The sequence below is a fragment of the Colius striatus genome, chromosome 11 (assembly GCF_028858725.1).
Source record: "Colius striatus isolate bColStr4 chromosome 11, bColStr4.1.hap1, whole genome shotgun sequence".
Taxonomy (NCBI): Eukaryota; Metazoa; Chordata; class Aves; order Coliiformes; family Coliidae; genus Colius; species Colius striatus.
The window spans coordinates 28,581,617-28,608,257 of record NC_084769.1 but is presented as its reverse complement, the minus strand read 5'-3'; the positions used below and the strand labels follow the sequence as shown (position 1 = coordinate 28,608,257).

Genomic DNA, 26,641 nt, shown 5'->3' with positions numbered 1-26,641 from the left:
AAATAGCGTGTTCTGAATTCCTCTTCAGTTTACCCTTCGAAAAAATTGGAATGTTTTGTAAATGTAATTCACCATTTTGAGGAAAAGAATCTTCATACTATCCATCTCAACACTTGCAGGCAAAATACTATTTTTAAAAATCTCCTCAGGACTCAGGAGTGCAATCAAGATAAATTTTGTTGGGATTACTTTACTGGGACTCTGTAAAAAATATGGCTCCTTTCTCTTTTAGTTTCAGGTTCTTCTGTTGGTTTGGGTGTTTTTGTCAATGTTTCTCCTTAAAATAACAAGCTCAATCCAGATAAAATGAGTTGTCTTAATCTCAAAAAAGTATTTCAACTAATGTAGAAAGGTTCTTTGGAATACCTCATTCTGGCTGGCTTTTCCTCTGCTCCATGTCTGTTCAACACTTTGATGCTCAGGCACCGATTGAGTAGGCCCCAATCTATACTCTTAATAACTTTTTATTCCATACTTGTCCATAAAGACAGTTTGCAGAGTTCAGAAAAAATCCTAAGAGATTTCCAGAAATCTGGCTTATTATCAACCAGTTTGTGACATGCCAGAGAAAGCTGGACGTTTCAGAAAGCTGAATACCTCTGAAAAGTATCACAGAGACCTTCCTCATTGTCAACATTTCCAGTAGTCACTGAAATCAGGCTAAAGCAAAGAAGTATTGTGACCTTCTTCTGAAGGATCTCAAATGCAAGAAAGGACTTGTTTAACTCTAGAAACAATAATATACTCTTGAAAAACTTAGAAGATTACTTAGATGACCTAAATCACCCTAGTAAAAGCATAAAGAAAAAAGTTTGAGCAAAAGTATGCACAGAGCTTGATTAATCCCCAGTACAAATTAGCAGATCAAGAGACAAATCATGATGCATAATAATTACATCAGGTGAAACAAGCCTTTAGCAACATTCCATAAACATTCCATAAAGACAATACAAGCATTAGCACTTAAACAAAGTTCTGTACCTGCATGATGAACACTAATCAGTTAGTGTGTAACTTAGAAGCCCAGCAGATGCAGAGAAAGCTGGAGGCGCACTCCAGTTCCTTTTCATGATGAGACCATTCTAAAAATATGTATCAGTACCAGCAGGCAAGAGAAGAAACTACAAAATGGCATACAATGTAGGTGATGAGGAGGCCTCCAAGAGCAAGGAAAAATGCAAAAAGATGACTTTAAAAGCACAACCTTACCAAGACAAAAAAAATCTCCCATAAATGAAATTAAATGATGATTCAAAGAACAAGAAAAACTAAGAAATTAACTCTCTTCCATGGAAAAGACTAATTTTTTCCATGCTCTAAAAGCAAAGGTGATTCTTCTACCAAAATCTTGGCACAGTCCTGAAGACCACCAAGCTCAGCATCTCTGCTTTTGTGAACTTCCCCATAGGCTTCGGATAAATAACTTCATTGCTCCTTCCCAGATCTAATGTAGGTAAAATGGGAATATTAACACATCTTTTTTCTCACGTGTTTGCAATGACAAATGCTCTAAGATTAAGGCATACAGATACAGTTTATTTCATTTTTTATTTCATGCTGCTTTGACAAACTATACGATGCAGGTTTATAGCTAATAATTATTTTCTATTATCAAATTCAAAACAAATTATTTTTTGACATTTTTCCTGTCACACATAAGTCTGCCAAATAATGCTTTTAAATTTAATTACACAATGTGCTATGATACCACTACAGTCTACAACAAATACAACATACTGGACAAATAACTGAATTCCTTTGTCTACTCAAAAAGGTAACTTTCAGCATAACCTGAATGATCAGTCAAAACTGAAATTTAAGCTTATGGTGAGACAGGAGAATAGTGATACAGAAACATTTTGCTCTGATTTTCCCAGGTCCAGTCCTCTATTACCACCACTGAGGATCAAAATGACCACCTTCGTGACATCATAGAGCAACCTGTCTCGTTAATTTTAGTGCAACAAATGTAATCTGTAAAATATTTTTTTCATTTCAGCCATTTAAAATTTTCTCCATGATTTCAGGAACAATAAATCCCAAAGCTCATTATTAAACCTTTTGAGAACACCCATTTTCCTCTTGTTTCAAATACAGAACTCTCAAATTTTACTGTATTGGCTTCTAAGGCAGATTACATATTTGCTTAAGTTTCACTCAAAATTTAGACTGGTCAAAATAAAAATTGTTTCCCAAACTATCAATGTGACCACTATTAGCTTCAGTTATATTAGCACTGGCCATGTTTGCCTTGTTATGGACAGAGAAAGAAAAAGGATACCATTCCATCTGACTATAGCGAGTAGTCTATTGACTACTCTAGTGTGGCAATGCACAGAGAAAGACTGTAAATATTTGCTATAGTTTTCACAGTGTAAAAACATATAGAAAAATCTACCACAGGATATAACGATGTAATAACCTTACCATACAAAACCAGAGGTGACAATTAAAGTGAAAAAGATCACTTTAGGATTATAGGGTTCAGCTGACTGGTTATTTATTGAGATATACTACCTATGAATATTCTCTGTCTTAAGACATTAAATACTTGCAGGACTGAGTAGAAAGTAAAAATAGAATATACAGTAGTAGCATATTTATCCCTTAGCCTTCTACTACACCACAATAAAATCATTCATATTCATCAAGAGCTTGTCACATGTAAACATATACTTCATTATGTGAGTGACTGCATTTTTACGATGGGAGGAGACAAAGAGGAAGAGATCATGATGATGATGAACACAATGCAGATTCACAGGTGCAGCTGGAAAGTGAATTCAGTCTTGTTTTGTATGTTGCTAAACCATGCTTGTGCCAGCACTGAACAGAAAATATTCCTACCTGACAGGGTGTCGAGCATTCTGAGCCAACAACAAGTCTGTGGGTCCACTGAGGTTCATCTCCACATCCTTAAAGGACACCTGGGAAGTATCCTGTTGGGAGATTTAACACAACATTTTGAAATAACATACATATTTATGCAAACAGATTCCACAGATCTTGAATAAACCTAATGGCTTTTTTTCCTGCTACTTCTACCCCTTAGCAGCATTTATCTAGTAAAGACATATTTTCACAGAGGATTCACAGAATTGGCCAGACACAAAAATGCTGTGCACACAGGGACCAGACATTAATGCTAAAGTTCTTGAAAACTACTATTTATGATTCTTGGACTCTTAACGTTTGCATTTTTTTCATACTGGGAGAGGGAAAGAGGTACCAAGGAGATAAGACCACTGTCAGCAGATGATATATTAGCTGTATATATATATATGTACTGTACTTCATTGAGACCTTTATGGCAATAATGTAAACAGAGCAAAATCTGTAACAAAGACCTTCGTTGGAGAGGTCACTTCTGCTAAGGCTACAACAGGAATATAGCTGGAAGACATAAATCTTGAACAGTCAACACTCTAAGAGAATTCAATTCAGAGCTTAATCTTAACTAGATAAAGTCTAAAGTTAATCATTATTATTTTGTTGCTGCAGGGGTACAGTTTTCCAGTGTATATACTTGCCATATCAAGTTGTCTCAAGGCAAAAGGTAGCAATGTTATAAATTAATTCCAAAGAACAAAGCCAACTAGATAGGTAATTCAATTTCCAATAAAAGCTCTACACTGTATATCAAAACTTTCAATTTCTTTCAAAAGATGTCTCTCCTCAGAAAGACAGCTTTAAAGGTTTGGTGTTTTCAGTCTCTCAAAGTTTATTTTCAGTTTGTATATATGAAGAGTTGGGGGCAAGAGTGGATTGCTTTAAATTTTAAAAAAGAAATATAACAAAGCTTGCAAGCAAACCCTTGGATTATAAATCAAGCTAGATCCCCTTTTGGTTTACACACTGCTTTTGAACATGTAACCTTGGTAGCTATTCTCTTTGTGTGTTTATCAGACCACAGCCAACAGACTTAGCTTCCACTGCAAATCTAATACTGAAAGCAAGCTTGTGTCACTAATTATTTTTAAAAATGTGTATTGAGTATATGTCATGCCTTCCAATCGTTTTTCACAGTGGAATCACCTGTTAAGGAGCAATTCTTATTATATGAAACATATTCCATACTAACTTCATAAATCAGGAACTCGACCTCAAGCAGTGTATTAGCAACAGAAATCTGACACATAGCCTTCTTATGTTGACTTCATCTTGAAAAAAGATAGTACCTTGGTAGCAACAGATGCCAGCAACCTGTTAATGATAATGCTCTCAAAAAAGCTAACTTCCTTTAGCTAACCACTGAAAACAATGATGCTACAAAGGCTCTTCTTTTTTGAAGGCTGCAAATAGCCAAGCCATGAGTAGACTTTGGGCTGTGAATTAACTAGACCTTCTTTTCTTCCAGACAATGGCTGCAACACAGTGCGGCTCAGTGAATGACAGAAAATTTGCTACTCATGCCTCAGAGCTATTTTGCTACTGCAGACTACGAAAGTCTGCATAAGCTACATTATTTCTCTGTTTCTGGACCATAATTGTCCTTCATCTCTAGTTCTTGGGGAACAGATTTCACAGCAATGACAAAATACCGATGTTCAGAATCCAATCTCATCTCATGTTTCTGTTGACTGATTGACAGGTTTTAAACCACATGGAATCATCTTTTGATCAACAAGTCTAATCTCACACTTGGATTTGTTTGGTAAGGGCACTGCTATACTCTGAGAAGATAACGTTCCTACAAAAAGATGGCAACAAACAGCTTCCACTTCCACTAAAGATCAAACCAGCAAAAAGTGTCTTGAGGCTGGATTAGAGGGTTGTTATAAATACTAGGGGTATCAGACCTTCAGCAGAGGTCTTCAAGAACTGATTCATAAACACATCCCAAACGTTTCAAGGCATGTTCATTCCTGTGCCAGAAAATAATGGTCTACTTTCATGAGGTGCCTCCTAGTCAACATTATCTTCATTCCACAAGATAAAACTTCTGTGATCAATTCGAGGATAGAGTTTGGAGTTTGCAGTCACAAATACAGGGGTTTTTTTTCTCCCTGTCCCCATTTGTTGTTTGGTTTTTTTGTTTGTTTATTTGGTTTTTAAAGGGTAAAAGCTCCCAAACTAAAGTTACCCTTTCCTGAGCTGGACAAAATTGTGCTGAGCGACATAAGAAATGACACCTAGGGGATGTTCAGAGTTACAGCCCCCATCCTCCAAACCAATGCTTATTTTGACTTGAAGTGCTCACACATCACAGATTATTGCATGTTCAAAACAGTAAACACAAAGCCAGATATATTTAAAAGCTTAAATCATAAAGGAAATGTGAATCATAACACTGAAATTGTATCTGAGCTCTGTGAGAATAGCATCAGAGCTACAGTCATGTAACAATCACTATAAATGGACAAGACACTACAAGAAGATAATGATCCAGCACACAAAAATTCTCAATCTCTTGTTCATATTTTAAAGATTGTCAGTTTTTCAATAGTAGTAGAAAAATGACACTGACTCCCAAAACTTAACTCAAATTCAGCTAACAGTGTAAAGTGACAAAATTCCAATTGTCACTGAAGAAGTGGGAATAAAATGCAAAATGGTGTGGTAAAAACAAAAGTCAAGCATATGCATCTAAGAACTGGACATTTAGTTACAGTAGGGTGACATACAATATACCAGTATTATTTGCTACTCTTGAACATGTACACTCCTATGAATTAAACAGTCATCATGGACTGTTTAATGCCCCAACAATAAATATGCTGGAATCAGTCATGGGTCTTAGTGAGGGTAGGGAGTATGAGAAATTCCCTGTTTTTTCTAATTTTTGAAAATACACAAAACATCTAGGGGAAGAAAGCAATATTGGCTGACAGAAACATTGAAGTATCAGTTTCTGGCTGGAAAACAGGACAGACAGGATTGATCCAAAATGGTCAGAACAACTGGTTTTATTTCAAAGAGTGCAGCTCTGAGCAGCTAACACAGCAGACAGCCACCCTGACAGCAGGCTAACTACCAGCCTCATTGCTCTGTTTTCTCGCCATGATCACAACCCAGAAAAAATGTATTTTCATATGTTAAAAGAATTCCACAAGATCTGTTTTCTAACTAAACTCTCATTATATTATACTTTTGCATTATATTTTAGCTAAAAAGAAATCTTTTGTTGAGGTTTATCTGCAGCAAAATTTTTCACATTCAGCCAAGAGTGGACTATACCAACTAGCTCTGTAAGACAGCTTTAGAAATATTCATGGTCCACCAGCAGCCACAGGAGAAGCCTAAATCAGAATACTATTCTTCTGACAAGAAGTTTGCAGGTAGCATAAAATCACAAATATATCACTTTTAAAAACCTATCTAGCAATGACTTCCTGTTCGACTTGGAGAAAAAAAATCTTATTAAACAATAACCAATACGAGACAAAGCTCAGACTACATAAATTCAGAGACTAGGAAGTCTCCATGAACAACTGGAGAAAATCCTGAGTGTAGGGTATACTTGGTGTATAAAATGATCATCAAACACTAACAATAAACTTGAAGGAAATAAATAAGATCTATTAATAGAAGAACATGGTATCTACTCAAAATTAAGACAGAAGCAGTCCAGTATACCCAAGGGAAAATATCTTTATCTGAAACTTACTTTCAATGACAAAGTTAAAAGTGAAAATCTATGACTAAAGTTCCAGTTTACAGTATTGTATTCCTAGGGGAACACAATTCTCTGAGCTTTTTAAAACAACGGAAAGGGATCCAAACCCTAAAGCAGAAGATCATGGTGGCAGGCTGCACAGCTCGCTCTCCCTTCTTGGACAACAGTAAACCTTTTTCCAAGAAGGTTCAGTGAGAGTTCAGATCCTACCATCATAATAAAATAGTCAGATGCAAGGAAACCTGAGGGTGAAAGGGATGCTTAGTTTACAAATGCAGGAAATGTCTCATCTACTGCTCTCACAACAAACAATTTTAATTACTATATTTAAAAACTGAACATTTTTAGCAACACTTTCAGGATCATGCAAACATTTCTGACAGCTAGAATGAGTTTAAAAAGCCATAGAACTATTTTTAGTTTTGAAAATAATAATTTTCATAAATATTCCTGAAACAAATTAGACCATGTAACAATGTAAAGGTATTTACCTTTAGTTACAACAACAAATGCAACAGTTGACACCACATACAGAAGATGATTCCCCAGACCATATTGCTCAAGGAACACATACAAAGGCCCTTTTCATTCAATAATAATATAACCAAGAATAGGTTAAAATATGACAATCCTCTTGGAACCAAAGTTATACATATCTTGATCTAACATCCAGCAGTTAGATGCAGTGCTATTTTCAAGTTGTGGTCAACTGTATATGACTGCCTCAGAAAGGCTTTTTCATGGCTCACTTGGTCTGTTGGGACAAAGAACTGTGTGTGTCTGAACATTTCTGAAATGGCTAAGAAACTTTGTGCTACTACAACAACCAGAGCCTTTTATCACAGTTCTCCTGCCACCCTCAGATTGTAAAAAGAAGAATGAAGCAAACCACAAATTTTTTTCTATCTAAAATCAGTATCTAGCTTCCTTCCCCCACTGGGCCTTAAATTCAAAATGAGCCTAATCAAAGCTATGGCCCTCTTTATTACTTATGAAGTGGAGAGCTGAGCTATCTCAAGGCCAGGGAACACACTGACAAGTGAAACACATTACAACTTACTAGATAGTCAAAACCTGTTCTTAAGACACCTTTGTCGAAGAAAAAAATATATTCTTAGCTGGAGAAAAGCATTAAGATTAGAGGCTCTGAATAGGTTAAACATTACACATTGTAAAATACCAGCTTTCAGTGAGTTACACAAAACTCTGTGTTATTCAAATATTAGATATGAAAACAAAGTTGGTGTCAATGTCTGCATTTCATCTGCTTAGCTAACCTTTCATTAGCAAGCTAGTATCAGACTGTCTTCCTGCCTACACATCTTTACATAACACCCAAAACCACTTCCTGAAATATATTTAAGAATAGTTCAACAGTGGAAAAGCATGCATAACAATATGTCTCAAAAAATGCAGATGAATTTTGTTATTTTACTATATAACTCCTTTTTTCTTTCTAAATAAGAGTAATGAAATAGTAATCATCCTTTTAAAATCAACTGATAACAGAAAAATAAGTTAGTTGCTCAGTATGCTCTTAAATATTATAGTTTGTCTGAAAGCGATGTTGATCAACAGACATGCAAGCTGTCATACTTAAACAAGTGTATTTATAACCACAGCTAATTTATCTCAATTAAAAAATCCCTAACTATCTAACATCCCCACTTTACAACTATCATGAATATATCAAAGGATGGAAACGAATTCAAGTAAGCTAATCAAATTCTAATGAACTGAAGGAAAAAATATTAAGTGTTTGTTTCTGCATATTTCTTATTTTTCCAGCGGTTTGTTTGATTTAAATCACTCTATCTTCATAAAATGTGATAAGTAATTTTAAACAGCTTAAAATACTTCCATTTCACTTACTGATTAAACTACATCTTCCTCTCAACTATTCAGAATGAAATTCATTTGAAATGGATAATTGATGCAATTGTGCAGTATCTACAAATGTAATGAATCACTCGGTGAAGATGATTTTTAGGCAGGCAACAAATATGAAAATGAGGATCATACAGTTTCTTTCAATGTTGTGAATTGAAATGTATGCTACTGGACTGGCAAAAGATATTTTTCCACATAAGGATACCTATACATCTTCAAATATTTTAACAATGTGCAAGTGGATTCATGTTCAATTAGCACAGTGCAAAGAAAAGCCATAACGTATTATGGCTTTTAGCAATTATCTGACAGCTTCAGGAACTCCAACAGTAACATTTTCCCCTTTTCAACTATTTCTTGAATATTGTAGTGAGCTGTGGTCTTGGTACTTAAAAAGATATTTTTAAAAAGATATTTTAAACCAAGAACATAAATAGACACTTTCCTGGGAATTAGTCTGGAATAAGAAATTAGTCTCCCAAATTACTTGCTAACAACTCTCTGTTGAGGGTTATCATCACAGCAGATCTGTACTGCTGGATTACATACACTGTGTTGTTCAATGCAAAGATCAAGCTGGCTGAAACTCCCTTCCCTGGCAGGTCCAACTACTCTGGGTGACTTTGTACTGAAGCAGATAAGGAGCAACTGTATCACATGCAGTTCAACTGGAGCACTTTCCTTGTGGAAAGTAGGACATATTATGCATTTTTTTAAAAAAATTATTGCTTACGCCTAAGCTCAGCGGTCTACAACTGTCAAAAGAGGGCAAATCCTCAGCAGTAAACACCATGCTCTCACACCATGAAGCCAGGGTGAAGAATACGTTATGGAGTTAAGCATGGGAGGTAATGTCTTCTACTCTCCTAATTACCACTGGTACAAAGTCAGCGGGCACCTTGAAGTCCTTGCCTTCAATATGAGCAAAATATTGGTAATATCAAACACAGCTCCCAGGAAGCATAGAAGTCAGCAGGAAGAGGAGTTTCAGTTCTTCATGGACACAAGCTAAACCAGCCAGTTTTTCACATCTACTCCCACTGAGCTCTTCTGGAAATGTTCAACCTCTACATGTAAAACACACCTTGGCAATACCAACCTTCAAAATATTCTCCCTAACCATTCCTGATCTGTCTACTCCCAGTTTGTTCCTAGTCTTAACCATTCAAAAATCTAGGTGAGGAGCATTCTCTTCATGGAAGCATCAAAGCTCTGTTTCTCAAAGTCCTACACAAACATTAAGTTATTTTTAAGAGAGTAGCAAGGACTGTTTTAAGCCTGAAAATATAATTTCAGTCAAACTCTCTAAGGGTCCTCAGATGAAAAACTTTTCTAACATTGACAGGGAAAAATAAAATTAATTCCACAAGTTTTAACAGTACTGGTGCTTATACCTTTCTTGGCAGTTGTTCTGTATGGATGAAGGGAAGGAAGAGGTGTAGCCTTAGTGCCTAAGTACTTTCCTTTGTGAACAGCTCAGAGGAAAAGAAAAAAGGAAAAATTGCTTCAGTTAAGTCTCCAGAAGTAGCTTTCCTGCATATAAAGCTCTAGACTTAAGCCTAACATTTAAAGAATTTCTAGGGTGAAGTGTGAGCAATGTAGAAAGTTGCTTTTAAAAACACTGATAGTATATTGATAAATATTTTGATTCCACAACTCTGCTGGCCTAGAATCAATTCCTGAAGTAAAAGCAAATGTTTCAGTAGAGCAGGGTAAGTGACTACACACCAACCCCAAAACTATCAGATGCATAAATAATATGGTAAGCATTTGCAACTTTTAGGAGCTGTCAATGTTGGAACAATTACTGAAAGGACAGAGTAACTGGCCAGTCGTATGACCATTCGCACCTTTAAAACAGAGGATTAAGTTTATTAGCTCTTTCCTCCACTTACCAAGTTGATTTTAATTGCCTACAAGCTCTCTGCCTGCACTGCAAGTCAACTAGATACTACAAGCAAGTATTAAGAGGTCAGTGTGCCTGAGACAGTATTATTGGCATCTCAGCATGATTACTAATTTGAGCCCATCCCTGTTAAGAGCATTTAAAAAGATTCTGACTGACTTGAAGCACAGCTACTCTTGTTCCTAGCTCTTAGAGGTCACATAGATAGTTCCAGAGATTCTGCTAGGATATTAATATTCGTATTTTATTTACCTTTCAGTATTTTTCATTATATTTTAAGGACTATTGCTGAAATTTACTGTCCAGAAATCCACATGTGGTCTTTTATTTACAGAGAGCATTACCAGTTCTATCAGTAATGCAAGGCAGTGAACAAGCAGGTGTTTTCAAGCTAAAACTTGAAATTTCTTCTGTATCATCCACTTAAAGACAAAAATTTGTGTCCAAAGAAAGTGTATAACCTTTGAGCATTTGAGCTACTATAATTGTAAGTATTCCTGAAGCAACAAGCATCACTTTTTAAGTGCATAATCATTAGTTCTACAAGTGCACACTAATCCCTTCTCTTGGTTGGAAAGTGCCATTGGGCACTTAACATTGCAAAAATACAAAAGAAATTTCTACAAGAAAATTGACCAAACTTTCTCAGACCAAGAGAACATCAGAATTATTTTCCCTAGGTTGACTCGCTTTTATCCGTCTCTGAAGTTCTTTAAATGACAGACCCTTTTCCAAGAGATGCACAGCAAACTACAAATCAGTATTTTGATTCCTTTCTGATCTGTGCTAAGACAAACTGCTTGCATCCCTTTTTCAAAGTAAACAAAAAAAAATCCTTGAAACCGCTATACATTACATCAGGATACTATTTGCACTGAAGCATTACTGAACATATAAATCTCATCTAGCCAGTCTTACATATGATACCACATCATCAATTTCCTCCAAAAGCAGAATCTGGATTTTTTTCACACCACATAAAACTAATAATTCTAATCACTTAAAAAAAAACAAAAACCAAAAAACCCAGAAAAACAAAACCACCGCCACACTAACGCACAATTCAGAATAGAAAAATAACTTTATAAATCATTACTGAACCAAAATTTTGTCCTTTTACTGCAACAATATATCCTTACTGTTATCTGAAAAGCTTCTAAAGAATGTGTGTATTCTAAAATGATACTTTATTGCCACATTTATATTCCTTGCAATAAGTCTTCTATTGAATTTAGCCTTTTCATCCAAATGAAAATTATGTATCTTTTATTCACTGACTGTACAACTGAACAACAATAGTTTCCATAATTTAAAAGTCACATCCACTTTCATGCTTCAAAAAAACCAGAATCTACTAAAAAACGTATTTTATATTTTGCTACTAATTCTCTTCATGAATGAAGCATTTAATGTGATGCCTTAAACAAGCCAGGTTGGTCATCAGGAATGCATAACTCTGTTGATTATATAACAGCAATGAAAACCAAATCGCTACCATCCGTCAGCCTGCTAAGCACCGTTCACAGCCTGAGAGTCAACAGTAGTAAGCTTTGTCTTTGATCAGAGATCTCTATTTATTGCTTTGGAAACTAAATAGTAACAGCAGCATGGTGCTGTAGTGATACAAGAATGCCCTATTTTGCTCTAGAAGTCACTGTCAGAGCTGTATTGAAGTCAGGAAGTCACTTCAGTACCAAACACCAGATCAAATTTTGAAAACTATATAGCTCATCCCACTGCCCACACTTCCTCAGGCATGCCTTTTTGTGACACATTCATGTAACACTGCGATAGCCTGAGCTGTCCCCTGTACCAGTAGTCCATGGATCGCACTCACATCCAGAGACCATCACACCTGGTGATGGGGATGACCTGGCCCATCTCTCCTCCCAGCAGACAGCTGTGGCGTGAAATACATGGCCTGGCGGAAGCACTGCTCTGCTCCTCCTGATCTGGGTTTGCCACTTACAGTGTGTTAACGTTATGCCTTCCTCAGTGTACAGCATACATTAGTAATTGCTAGTTACTACTATTCCTCATATGGGATTATCATAGTGAAGCAATAGCACTGATTAATCAATTAGCATGGATTCATTAGAGACGAGATGAAAAGATAGGGCAATGTAATTGTGTTTACTGAACAATGGATGACAGTGTGCTTAAGGCCCAGGAATTCTAATATAACACAGCCACCTAGAATGATGTATACATAACATTATGAATATTTAGAACATTTTCACTGCAACTTCGGAGACAACAATCAGAATGTGACTGTGTATGCAAATAATGCTGAAGCCTGATGAACGCAGAGAGGGAGAGAGCACAAGACAGATGACGCAGTCAGATGAATATTTTAGCATAGACTAAATCTTTGTAGAGCAGCTACATAATTTCCTACAGGCCAGTGTGCAGAGGCACATCTGTGCAATATAGTGGCCAATAGTATTAACAGTAAGAAAAAAAGTCACAGAGACATTATTAACTAAGTCATGTTAAGCAGAACCTTTAAAAATAGATTTTTTCAAATTAAAAACCGACAGACCCCATTCTGAAATAAACAAAAGCAGATTTGTTCAACATTCTTCATCAATGACCTGGATGAGGAGACAGAGTGTACCCTCAGCAAGTTGGCTGATGACACCAAACTGGGATGACTGGCTGATTCCTCAGAAGCCTGTGCTGCCATTCAGTCAGATCTCAACTGGCTTGAGAGTTGGGCAGAGAAGAACCTCATGAGGTTCAACGAGGACAAGTGCAGAGTCCTGCATCTGAGAAGGAACTGCTGAAGAGAAGCTCTGTAGAGAGAGACCTGGGAGTCCTGATTGATAATAAGCTAACCATGAGCTAGCAATGTGCGCTCGTGGCCAAGAAGGCCAATGGCATCCTGGGATGCATCAAGAAGAGTGTGGCCAACAGGTCAAAAGAGGTTCTGCTCCCCCTCTACTCTGCCCTGGTGAGGCCTCATCTGGGGTCCTGTGTACAGTTCTGAGCTCCTCAGCTCAAGAGGGACAGAGACCTTCTAGAGACAGTCCAGCGCAGGGCCATCAAGATGATCAGAGGAATGGAACATCTTTCAAACTAGGAAAGGCTGCAGGAACTGGGGCTGTTTAGGTCTGGAGAAGAGAAGACTGAGGGGAGATCTTATTAACATTTACAAATATCTAAAGGGTGGGTGTCAGAAGGCTGGGACATCCCTTTTTTCTGTAGTAGCCAGCAACAGGACAAGGGGTAATGGGATGAAGCTGGAACACAAAAGGTTCCACTTAAATATAAGAAAAAACTATTTCACCGTGAGAGTGACGGAGCAGTGGCACAGGCTGCCCAGAGGGGTTGCAGAGCCTCCGTCCTTGAAGGTCTTCAAGACCCGCCTGGACATGTTCCTATGCAACCTCATCTAGGTGAACCTGCTTCTGCAGGGGGGTTGGACTAGATGATCTCTAAAGGTCCCTTCCAACCCTACCGTTCTATGATTCTATGATCAGCGTATTTCAGTTTAAGTGTCTTATTGGTAACAATCTAAGCACTATCCTGTAGCCATCTAACATTTAACTATTTTCTCCATACTTTAAGAGATGTTAAATTAGAAAAAAAAAAAAAAGTATAAATATGTGTGTATATATACATATGCTTAAAAGTTGCAAGTCACTAAGATACTATGCAAGTCTCACATCTTGGGAAGGAATTACTTCTCTTAGAAATCCTGCTCTCTCCTTGGCTCTGGGCATTCTCCAAAATGAACTTTCATTTTCAATAAAATCTACTCAACACTGTGACCAAGGGGCCATCATGATGGCTCAAAATAAACTCAAAACTAAACACTGACACAAATTGGTCTTGCCAGGCCTGTTTGACAGGTAAACCTCAGACTAGAGATACTTCTCAAATTTTCTGGCATACTTAAAACCTAACTCTTAATAAAGAACTTGACAGTCTTGAAGATGTTTCTAAGGGAGCACGAGAATATGTTCACCTATACAGCAAACAAGGGTTAAAATGTTGTCTGAATCTCTTCAAGGAATTGAGAATTGCCTTAATTAAAACATAAGAAAACACACTGTCCTACATAAAGCCCTTGATATTGATCCCAGTTCTCAATGGAAATTATGACAACTGTGTAGCACTTTAATTCTGTGCAACTGAACCTTATTTTTGGATCCGAAAGTACAGGCATAGTATTACTCTGCATTTATGAGTGGATATTATTAACAAAACTGAGTTGACTCCTGTGAGCCAAGACATTACTATCACCGGCTTATCTTAAACCTAGAGGCAATTTAAACTAGAGACGGATTACTTGAGAGTATATTGTTATTTTCAACAAATCCTTATGAATCACAATGATATTTTCAATCTCTCCTAGGATTTTAAGAAGTCATCAGAAAATAACCTTTCATAAAATGATCTGGTTTCAAGTACATCTTGAAATAACAGAATTGGTTAGTAAATACTTTGACAGCATTAAAAACTGCAGTGGAGGAAAACCAGGATTTATGATGTGGTTCAAGGAAAGTAGGCAGAAAAAAAATATCTTAAGTAAAGATGTATTAGCATATTCATTGGGAATAAAATAGAACAGCAAAAATAAAGCCATTATAGATGAACTAAGCTCAGGATATTATAACAAGTACACTTTTATCTACATATCAGATGACGAGGGTGACAATCTCATACAGTTAGAACTCTCATGATTACTTTTAATGATTTAAAGAGGTAAAGGAAATTATATGGATAACTTGATTTTCACACTATAAAGTTGCATTTATTGACAGAAATTGTTTTTTTAAGGTTACAGATGGACTTAATTGCACTATAGCTGTTGACTAATAGCAGCATCTTTAATTGCAAGAACAAAGGTCAGAGAACATATTGCTGTTGCTTAAGTGAGCACAACAGGTGACACACACAAATGAGTAATTTTCTGAAAGACAGAAAACAGCTTGAGCTATCAATTCTTCAAAGACATTTAAGCTGGTATCAGATACACATAGAAACTACAGGCTGGGACAAAACAGCTCCCTTGTTTCTACTTCCTCAGAACTCAGGAACTAAAAGTATGGTACCAAATAGTAAAGTAAATCAAGTCCCAAGCTACTTTTAATTATGTGTCAACTCAATACTTAACTATTACTTCCTTTCACAGTTAGGTCCTGACTAAAGCCAGCCACACCAGAGCACTCCAGCAAGTTAAAAATACTCTGCACAATAATTAACCCAGTGAAACATAAGAATGTTGCTCATGTTTGCAGATATACAGCTTTCATATCAGCATTCTATTAAATTCTAAAGATTTTTAGAAACATTTTGATTAACTATAAAAGGCAATGTCTTCCTCCTTTTCAGGCTAAGAAATTTAGAATATACATGCTCTTTTAATACTCCAAAGATATTTTATCATGATCAGCAAGACTGGAAAACTGAAAGTTTTGCTTTACAAAGCTCTAGTTTCAGCTGTGTCACTTTCTCAGAGACTGACATTTTATTATGTTTCATGAAATTAAATATCCAATTATCATTGTACTCTGCAACTGCCTTGGACTGATCTGTTTGCTCTGTTACCTATTTGAGTCAGTTTGTCTCGGACAATGGTAAAAAACAGAAAGAGAAGCAAACCATAGTGAAAAGCTGTTTCATGAGCCAACTTAAAAGCAACATAGGAAAGATTTTTTAAATAATGTGGCTAATAAATCTGTTTTATACATAAAGTAAAAGTAGTCACCACAAAAACTTTGTGCAATTTACAGGACCATTCAAATCTCTCCACTGACTTCTAGAACACAACTCTCCTGCAGTTCATCCCTCCCAAACTGCCAATCCCATCTTTTTCAGAATTCCTCATCATTACAATTCTGTCATTTTTTACAGCTGCCTGGTAGTGCCAAGGTCAGTTAAGATTGTACTTGTGACAGAAAGTAAGGAACATAGCAGATGCATGAAGGAGGAAGTACCTTATGATGCTTGTAAGCTAAGGTGTGTCAAGTAAAGTTGATTTCAACACTAGTATCCCCTTACCTTACTATTTCCTTGATTTTAAGAAATATGTTGACAGAAAATCTTAGCGACCTTAACAGAAAGTTAAGGAAGTTTTTGTATGTGAATTATTTAAGCTTTAAAACTTCAGTACAATATGCTTAGATACAAAGCACAGTGCAGTTTTATTTACCAGTTAAATATCTCAAATATTATTACTTATGAATAAACCCAACATGAATTATCCAGGTCTGCTATAATTAGAAATATTCCACAATCAGAAATGATGGAAGACCAGCAGCATGTTGAGAGTAAAGGGGTAGGTTGTTTTTTGCAGGTTTTTTTTGTTTGACTCTAAGAAAGCATGACTACCTATGCCCAGTTTATTGAAATTTATTATTTAGAAAAGCAAATGTAAAAATATTTTGTACAGTGACATTTCTCATGCTATCACATAGAAAAATAAAGTCTTCTTCCTGAAGACTCTACCATCCAAAAAAATCCAAAGCACTAGACTTTGTAAGCTGCTAGACCTTGCTTGAAGCTTTCTTATAATGAGCACTACTAATCTGCATATTTAATGGCTCCACGTGACTGTAACATGTTCTAGGTACTCAAAAGTAAAAACGTTATCTTTTCTTCCAGAAAGGAAAGGTAGAAATGGCTTCAATTAGTTACTTTGTGAGGGAAAGAACAAGGCAGTCTTCCTAAAGAAAGGCCTGTCATCCAGAGATGAACTTGACCAAACTGAAAAGAAACCGAAGGATGCATTCATTGCTTTCTTCTGAGATTGAGCTTAATAGTCTAGGGCCCAAAACACTGTACATCCTGCAGGCACGAGCAATACATACTAGATGAAAGTAGCTCCTTGTAGAAAAGAGGATCGTGAGAGGAATGGCATATTTTCAAGTATCTCTGTGCAATCTCATGCAGGGCTTTAAATTCAACCAAAAAAAGCACAGTGAATTGGGCTTAATATTTTATTAGGAAGTACTGGATACATTAAACGAACCAGTGGAATAACAGGATAATACTGATCTCTGTTGCTAAACCAATGCACTGTTACATTTTAAGCTACTCTGAGCTTCTCCAATATTCACTCTTACAGAATAGTAATGGAGTGATCACAAATACAAGCCTGGGGAGTTGAACTCTGACTCAAAACCCAGTCTGAACAGTTGAGTATTCCTCAAGTGAGGGTTACCTACATCACCATGCTGTAAGTACAAGAGGAGTCCAGGTTCTAAGAGACACAGAGATAAGGCTTTCTGTTTGTTATATCCTCTTCCAGCAAATAACTCTTTCCTGTTCAAATGGTTAAAGATTTCAAAAGGAACAAGCTTAGTTAGCAAATCCTCACTGGAACTTAAATGGGAACCGCAGCAGAACAATTCTAGAGATAACTACACTTGATGGGGACTGAAAATTTGTTTCCTTTGTACAAGAATCCCTGTAGCTGTATCCAATTCCAACAGCTACAAATACCACCTAGTCTGGAAAACACATATACAAGGATCCAGGGAGTTAAATGTAAACAGAAATAAAGTTGAAGAGATTGTTTTGGTTTGGGTTTTTTTTCCCAAGTGTCTTACAACTTTGTAATCATCAAAGGGAAACTGTTTACCATATGAAAGCAAATATTATTTCTGTTGTTATGGCTATTTATACATCTGATAGCCTCAGGCAACTCCACAGGGCCCAAACAATAACAGGTTAACTTAAAAGTCAAGGGGTATAGATACCTTTGAAGTGACAGATGACACATAAACAGTAGTAGACCTTGAAGGCTGGTCTGATGGAGAGTACCTGAACCTTTCAGAGTGTATTTTCTTCATCCTTACAACCTTCTTGAAGGCATAACAGGCACATTTGATCACTGATGGTGCTAAATGTCAGAAGAGCTAAACAGTTTTCCCACAAACTCCTCCAGTGAAAAGGCAAAGCAGTTTGGTTCTGTCAAATGACACTGGAGAATGATTCTTGTCTGGTTCTCAGCTTGCAGAGAGGGCAGAAGTTGTTAATATTTTGTGAACTAATTAACTTTTCTTTTTAAAAATAATTCTCTGGTAAACGTAAGTGACAGAGAACCTTTGTCAAAGAAAACATTAGATGTCTCTAGAAAAATGATCCTTTGATTCTCTAGCATCCAGGCTAAACAGCCATAGAATTTTTAAGGTATCAGTGCGTGAAGACTGCTGCTCACAAGCCTAGTGGAAAGGACACCACCAGATTTCTCACTCTGAGTTTGGCCTGATTTTGAGTGCCTCGCAACACAATTCAGGACATAGTTAGGTATCAGCCTGAAAATTAGTGCTGGGTTCCAGGAGCAAGTACTTTCAAATTGGATTAATGATGGGACTGATAGCCCACAGCTGGGTATCCTGGGTTTTTACTTCTATTCTTCAGCGGTGGTGATGCTTCTTGGCACAGGAAAAACAAAATAGCAATTACCTGTCTGCTGGGAAAGAGGAATACAAGCCTCTGTTACACAAGTAAGACTGGAATCTCAAGAAAGGATCTCACCCTACCACTTTAGAGAAATCATGGTTTTTTTGCAATTGCAGGTTCTCACCAGTAAGAAAAGGTGCATAAATATATATAAAAGGCTTCTATGAGACTAAAAAAAAGCTATTGTGTTTTCCAGGCTGTTCCAGGGACAAACATTTGTCATTCTCCGTTATATCAAAGATTAGCAGTTACTGTGCACCTAAGAATTGTAGAATTGTAGAGAGCATATTTGCCACTGTATTTTGTGTTTTATTGGTCCAGACAATGGCTTCAATCTCTTGTCACAAATCTCTAAATTTCTTGACTAATTTTAGAACTTCATAAAAAGTAACTGTCAATATCTAGCCTACTGTATTCACTAGAAAAAAATGGGAGGCCACGAACTAAAATAAGTGAAATTATAAATGATATTTCAGATAATAAATTGGTTGACATTTCTGACACTGGCAGACAATGACAACTTATTTTTTTATTAGCGAAAGGACAAAAAATTTTGGATATTTTGTTTTTCATAGAGATAAAATTGAAATATAGCACAGATTGCTGCTGTTTTTCCTCATGGATTCACTTCAGATTTATTTATAGCAGGGCTTTCTACCTTTATCTGCAAATGTCACAATTGAGCTAGCGACTTTATATAGTTTCTTGGTTTAATAACTATGGTAGATACAGAACATGTTCCGCCTCTGACTCTCTCTGAAAATAAACACACTAACTAGTCTAAAAACTAGTTTATATCTCACTGTTCATAGCAAACAGAAAGATTTGGGCGCAGGTAACCTAATTTTCACCTTTTTCTGCTTACTGCATATACATTAACTCAATTTAGATTGATCAGCTAACGTTTGCAGACTTACTACAGTGGCACAAGAGTACTACATCCATTCAGCTTATTTTTTTTAAAAAGACAAACCAAGATGAAAAGTTGTTCGTGCTCCTTTTCAATTTTATTTTAGCTTTTTGTTTATCTCCTCACTTCAAAGCACTTCCAATATGAGGCACAGTTTCACTGCGACAACTTTGTAAAATTAAAATAGGAAAAATGTGCCAGCGTCAATCTGCTTTACATTGGAAAACACAGCAGCCTTGAGACAGAAATGACGACTTAACGAGAGCAAGTTATAATGAACCCAGAAGTGCTATCTGCAGTAGGAAAAATATATTAGGTTGGAGGCTGAACATTCCTGACACAATTTGTCTTCTTCAATAGGAGCCGCCTCCTGTTCCTCAGTTTAGTGTTTAATCAAGTCTTACTCCAAAAGCAAGGGAAAATTATCAATGTGAATCCCCACAATTCTGTTGGCTAGCATCTCTTATTTGACTTGAGACTGCATAAAGTCCAAATTGAAAACAATATCACGCAGAATAAAGTTGAGTCTGCAAGAGACTTTCCCTGCCCCTGGCTGGGCAGAAAGGAAGCTACCCCAGCAGCAGGAGCCCCACAAGATGACCTCTACCAGTCCAGGGACATGTGAGTCACCTGCCCCACCGTCAACCATGTGAGCCACCCAGGGCACAGTCCTGGAGAGTGGGAGCAGAGGCTGAGCAGCAAAGGCATGAGGCTGTCAGAAGGGCTTGAAGTGGCACAGCCAGCCTCTCTTTGGTTACCCTCAGTCTCCTGCAGGAACAGGGCAGGGGCAAGGAGGCCTCCCTGGGAAAAGGGAAATGGTCTGGCACCCAGAATGACTCCACACCTGCAAACTGGCTACCCATTCCCCAAACATTCCCCAAATCAAAATATCCCAAAGCCCATGGCAGGACAAGAATGTTACTAAATATGGTCCTATTTAGGAGGAAGGTTAGAGATGGTTTAAGGTCTGATCTCAACGGTATCAGTAAAATAAAAACAATCAGTGTTAGGTGCCTACGTAGCTGAGCCTTTCTCAGACTGCAGTGTTGCTAAAATATAAATTTAACTCTTAGTGAGATTTATTCTCAGACTTATTTGCACTGACAACCTCTCATTATGTGTGAACTGCAATTTATTTATCTGGTTCCTGTTCTTTTCACAACAAACACATCTAAAGCCCAATCTCAATTCTCTTAAAATACGTTGTCAGCAAAGGGTATCACATGAACATATATACTATATATGCCAATAACTGGGTAACATTACCTTATATTGCTTTCCAAAGACATGGGTTTTTTTTAAAAAAGAGTTTGTAGTCAGCTAAAAGCAGAGACTTTTTTTGTCTTCTGCTTGATTTTTTTTTCCCCTTAAAGAGCTGGTGAATGCTATGAACTTGCTTTCTATTTTAATTATTAACATACATAGGTACAACTGCTTAAAAGGTAAAATAATGAGTTTATAAATTGTATCTATCAAAGAGTATTTTCTCAATTGATTTTTGTAGGCAAAATAAACAAAGTTGATAACCAGCAGTAAAAGTGCATGTTTTGTTGTTATAGAACGAAATATCAGCAGCAGTGGAACAGAAAGCTAGACCTGAAGCAATCTTACTCATTAAACAACTAAAACCAGAAGTATTTCTGTGGTGGCCATTACCATAATCATATGAATATACAATAATATGTAAGAAACTCTAAATATTGAAACTTTTAAACAAAATTTGAAACAAAAATTTAATTGCTATAAACCTACAATGTGCTTAATAGGTAACCAGCGTCAGATACTATATTTTTACAGAGTCAACATCAATAATTTGATGTTTTATATACTTGTTAGTATTAGAAATACACATAATTGACAACAGATTAATTTCCCAAAAGTGTTATAACCTGTTGGCATTGTGACTTGAGAATTATTTACACGTGCATGCATCTGGTTCTAATGAACTAACTTTACCTGATAATATCAGTGCTTGTATGACTGATGACATTAATACAATAGCATCATCAATGTGCCTCTCAAAACAGCCATTTGGAAATGACAACTACACACAAACTAGACATTGAAAGGTAAAAAAGGCAGAAAATCACAGCTGGGCATTAAGCAATCATTTGGTTCAGTGTTTTGTAAACCTAGGGATGGCTTCGTTATTATTAACATGATAATCTCTAACCTCAAAGTATTTCTACTGTTGACAATTTCTTGTTCTCTTCTGAGATGCTTTAAAGAGAAAAATATGCACCAGGGATTCTGTTTCGTGTATTAAGAAGATCATATTTGACCATAACACAGTATCCATCTCAAAGCATCCTGGCTAGCAATGTTTGAATTTATTTATGAACAATGATCCAGACAATTTCCCTTCCTGTCTTTTGCATGGCAGGATGGAGCATTTTCCCTTCCTTAACAACAGGGAATCAAGGATGGACAGAAGGCTTAAAACCGAGGTGGAATTGACTTCTTTTACCCCAAGTTAATTCTGCTATTTAGATGATTACAGGGTAACTGCAAATTAATAAAAATATTGTATAAAAACTTTTCTAGCCCATTCTGACTCTCTTTACTCCTCTATGCCTCCCTGGGAGGAACTTGAGTAGGATTTGTAATACTTAATACAGCTTAATACAGTATTTTTCTGTTTCTAGCTGTTGTTACCACTATACAGCAGACCACTTGTAGTGGTTTTGTCTGGGCCAGGGTTGTGGGGTTTTTTGTTGTTTTTTTGGTTTTTTGGGGGTTTTTTTGTTTGTTTGTTTGTTTTGGGGGGGGAGGGTGGGGGCGGCGGCTACAGTGGTGGCTTCTTTAAACAAAGATCTGCCAGAAGCTTCCCTGCAGCTGATAGGGCTAGGGCCAGTCAGTTCTAAGATGGACCTCCCAACCTGATGCAGGCTTGGCCGATTAGTGACTGAGGTAATGCCTCTGTGAATAATGTGTTTGAGAAGGGGAAGAAGTTGCTGCTATTGTTATTTCTAAGATGAAACATCCATACTTTGGCTTCTTCTTTTCAATCCAAATTGAAGGGGATATCTTTTTTTCTGCAGATAAGTAGTTTTATTCTTCTTCGTACCTAAAAATCCATGTAATCTGTTCCCTGGTCTCTCCTCCTTTTAACATGTTTGCAACTTGCCACAGAAGTGTTTTATATAATTCCCCTTGCAATATGCCTCTTCTGCCTCAGAAACAGAATTAATTTGGGTTCTCATGGAAAGTGTCAAAAGATGAGGTGATGAAGAATCACTGGCTCGGTAGTGCTGCTTGCAGAACTTGCTTTACCCCAGAACAATATATTGCTGTTTGAAAACCATTCTGCTGCTTGAAGTACAGGAAGATTTATGCAGATCATTAAAGAAAGGAAGGTGTGGAGGTGGAAGTGAATACCAGGTCTGAGGACCCTTCACAGTATTTCTTACTGACATGAAGCCAGTTGAAAAGCAGGGACTTACTTTTGTTTCTGTAAAGCTGACAGTTACACCATGAACTCTACTGTACGTGGTAATTTAAAAAAAAAAAGGCAGAAGAAAGCAAAAGAGGGAGGGCAATTTATCTCCACAGGTGTTAAATGTATAATCATCTCAGATGCACCACTATTAGGTCAATGGAACAAGCATGCTACAAGAAACACAGCAGAGTTTACTTCAGGTCCAAGTTTATTCAAGTCATTCTAAGCCAGTTGCTAAATGCACAACAGAGTAAATAACAACATGGAGAGGAAATTTGCTGACTCTAAGATACCATGACATGCTCTCAATTCAGTCATGTTACATGGGGCAGTTCAAATACAGTAAATATGGTACTATAAGCATCCCTTGGGACAGATGCAAAGAAGAAAGCTGCTTTACTTGAATTTTAAACAGGAGCTTGAGAATCTGTATGTTATAATTGCAAGCTACATTAAACCAAGACTTAAACCCTGATAAACTGAAGGTAAAATTTATTGTTATTAGTACTTTAAAAATAGGGAAAAAAAATGAAAAAGTACAATCCACTACTTGATTGTCAAGAATAAAAAAATAAAAAAATCCTATGGAAGCAATTGTTCCTACAAGATCCCTCTTTGCGGCCAAAGTTTGTTGGGTTTTGGGGGATTTTTTTTTTCTTTTTTATAATACTGCTTTGCTATGTGTAAAAATTTCAACTGGCAAATACACTTCTTCAGGATCTGAACTAAGTCATAAGATTAATTGTGCCAGATCAGACCACAGATATGTCCATCTTCAGGTGCTCAGGGACCCAGGCACCCACAAAGCCAGGGAGCCTCACAAACAGCTAATTATTGCACTTCGTAGTACAGAGGAAGAGTGACAACAATTTGTTCTTGCATCAACTGACTTTTTCTACAGTCTAATCACTTCATCTTTCAGAGGAGATTTATTTATTTTCTAAATAGGTTATTCATTAAGTTTTATTTATTTAAAATTATTTCAAAGTGGCTCTACTGTCTGGGTTATAGAGCACTATGTTATTATTACAACTCGAAAACCTGTAAATCCAGATTAGCTGAAACACCAAGTACCCAGAAGAACAACAAATCCCCAGAGCAGGTGTCTTCAGTGGGATGGGTAATTTAGTTTCTAAGGGGCTTCTCCTAAAAAGAATTATTTGAATTTGTACCTCCTTTGAGTGTGAGTCTAGGTAACTATCAAAGATCTCTGACGTTATTCCCAAGATCTCCACTAGATTGCTACACTTATAGAAAATGTTATTTATTTAGTAGTAGGAATTTCAGTAGGACACTGACTGAGAACCTATTTCAGCTATATGTTTCTAGAGCTTTCAGTAAATGATATGCATGAGCCACGTTGACTGTCATCTTCCACTTTTGACTGTCAGACGTAAAAGTAACTTGCTAATATTTCATTCCAATTTCAGCACCATGAGCCTGCTGCATAAAGCTGCCTGCTAAACTCTGTTCCAGATGGAATGACAGTATTTTGTGGGACCTCAGAGATGTAGCTATAGAGATGAATATGTGTAAACAGCATTGCACGCAAGACCTTTTTTTTTTTTCCTTTTTTTGTCAGCAGTACTTATTTCCACCTTATAATTTTTACAACATTCTTCATAAGACAGGCCATGTAGGAAAAAGACAGAGTTTAAGTCTCTCACCCATTTACCACTTGCAATCAAATCTACATCTACCTGACTACACAGGGCAGAGGATAAAGGAGGAAGGTTTATAAACAATCAGGCATCTTCAAAATGACAGCCAAAGCCCAGAATTAATTTCAAAAAAGGAAAAAAACCCATTCCCTGCTAACATCAGTTTCACAAAGATGGAGAACTTTGATGGTTTTCACAATAGATACTTTCATGAATACTCAGTAAAAAGTCTGCACTCACTGGAAACAGCCTTTAAAAAAACACATTAACAATGATTAACTTTTTTTTCCAAATGTACCATTTTTACTCATATTTTATATACTATATTAACATCACAGAACATTCATTATTAGCTCCTATTAAAATAAATCACAAAAAGTCTACTTATCCTTCTCAAATAAAAATATGTAAATTACATCCACTGCTCATCTTAAACAATACAGGTAAAACAATTCACTTTTTCTGAAATGTAGGCAGTGCAAGGAACACAGAGAGGATCTTTCACACACAGACATACCTATCTGCACCCTCAAAAGAAGAAATTACCATAGGGCACTTGTGTCCTTTTTCAGATGATCAATTCAGTATTCTGAAGTATTACAAATATTTCATTTGCATTTCCTAGTGTTTCCTCTACAATATAAAGCAATTTCTTTTTGATGCAGAATGCCACAACACATAGTACAAGGCAGAGGAAGAAAAGCAGTGCAGAGTTGAAAAGCAACAGAAGGAATTAAGAAGGAATGCCTTTTGTTAATTTGACAGCCCTCAGCTAGCTGCATAGTTGAATTTATAAAAGGTTTTTTTAAAGAGCAGCAGTTTTTCACGGTGTAAGAGTGCCACATAGCTCTGGTTCCTGCAGTGCCTCACACCAACAACTTCAAAACTAACTCACTGCAGATGTCCCTGTGATCATCTAATCAGACATCAAAAGCAATATACTGACAAGCTCCTGCACTGATTAGGCGTGTTCTATATATGTTCCACAGTGTAAACAGACACACAGTAGTTGCTTTAAAAATGGATTTACCCACATCAGAATTCCCTTTTAAAAGACTGTTCAGAACTCTCCAGCTGAATGACAGAAAATTCTTTTAAATCTCCCCAGATCATCTTCTGTTCAGTTCTACACAGCAATATTTCAAGAGCAGGAGTTAAATTATTAATAGGAAAACTTTTATCAGAAAAAAGAGTAAACGCTTTCCAGAATTTAAAAACCTTGCTATTCCGAATGACAGTCTGAGCATACTACCTCATGAAAAGAGTCTTGCCTCTATCCTGCAACACATACTGTGTTTCCATCTCCATTTTATTTGTTGTCTAATTATTACATGTCAACAAGCACTGGATTTAAAGCATTACAAGTGCGTCATTCTTCTTGCACTGCTAAATCCTGAAGAATTACTGCTTTTTCTCCCAATATTTGGTTTCCTTCTCGTAGCCCACCTCCTGGAATACTTAAAGGTGGCATATAATTAAGATGGGGACATCTTAGCAGGGCCTGTTGTGATAGGACAAGGGGTAATGGTTTTAAACTAAAAGAGGGTTGATTCAGACTAGATAGAAGTTTTTTTTTACAGTGAGGGTGATGAAACACTGCAATAGAGTGCCCAGAGATGTGGTAGATGCCCCATCCCTGGAAATATCCAATGTCAAGCCAGATAGGGCTCTGAGCAACCTGATTTTTTTGAACATGGCTCTGCTCATTGCGGGAGGGGTTGCACTAGATGACTTTTAAAGGTTTCTTCCAACCTAAACTATTCTATGACTTTATCACATAATTACAGGAAAATTTCATACTGAA

General features: G+C 36.7%; 1 protein-coding gene across 3 annotated transcripts in view; it reads right to left on the bottom strand.

Moving 5' to 3' along the window:
- Positions 1–26,641, bottom strand: part of PARD3B (par-3 family cell polarity regulator beta) — a 407,820-nt gene that overhangs the window by 238,360 nt on the left and 142,819 nt on the right. For all 3 annotated transcript variants that reach the window (XM_062004452.1, XM_062004454.1, XM_062004453.1), the window contains exon 5: positions 2,848–2,939. In XM_062004452.1, the coding sequence (XP_061860436.1) occupies positions 2,848–2,939 (92 nt within the window). The remainder of the gene's footprint in view (positions 1–2,847; positions 2,940–26,641) is intronic.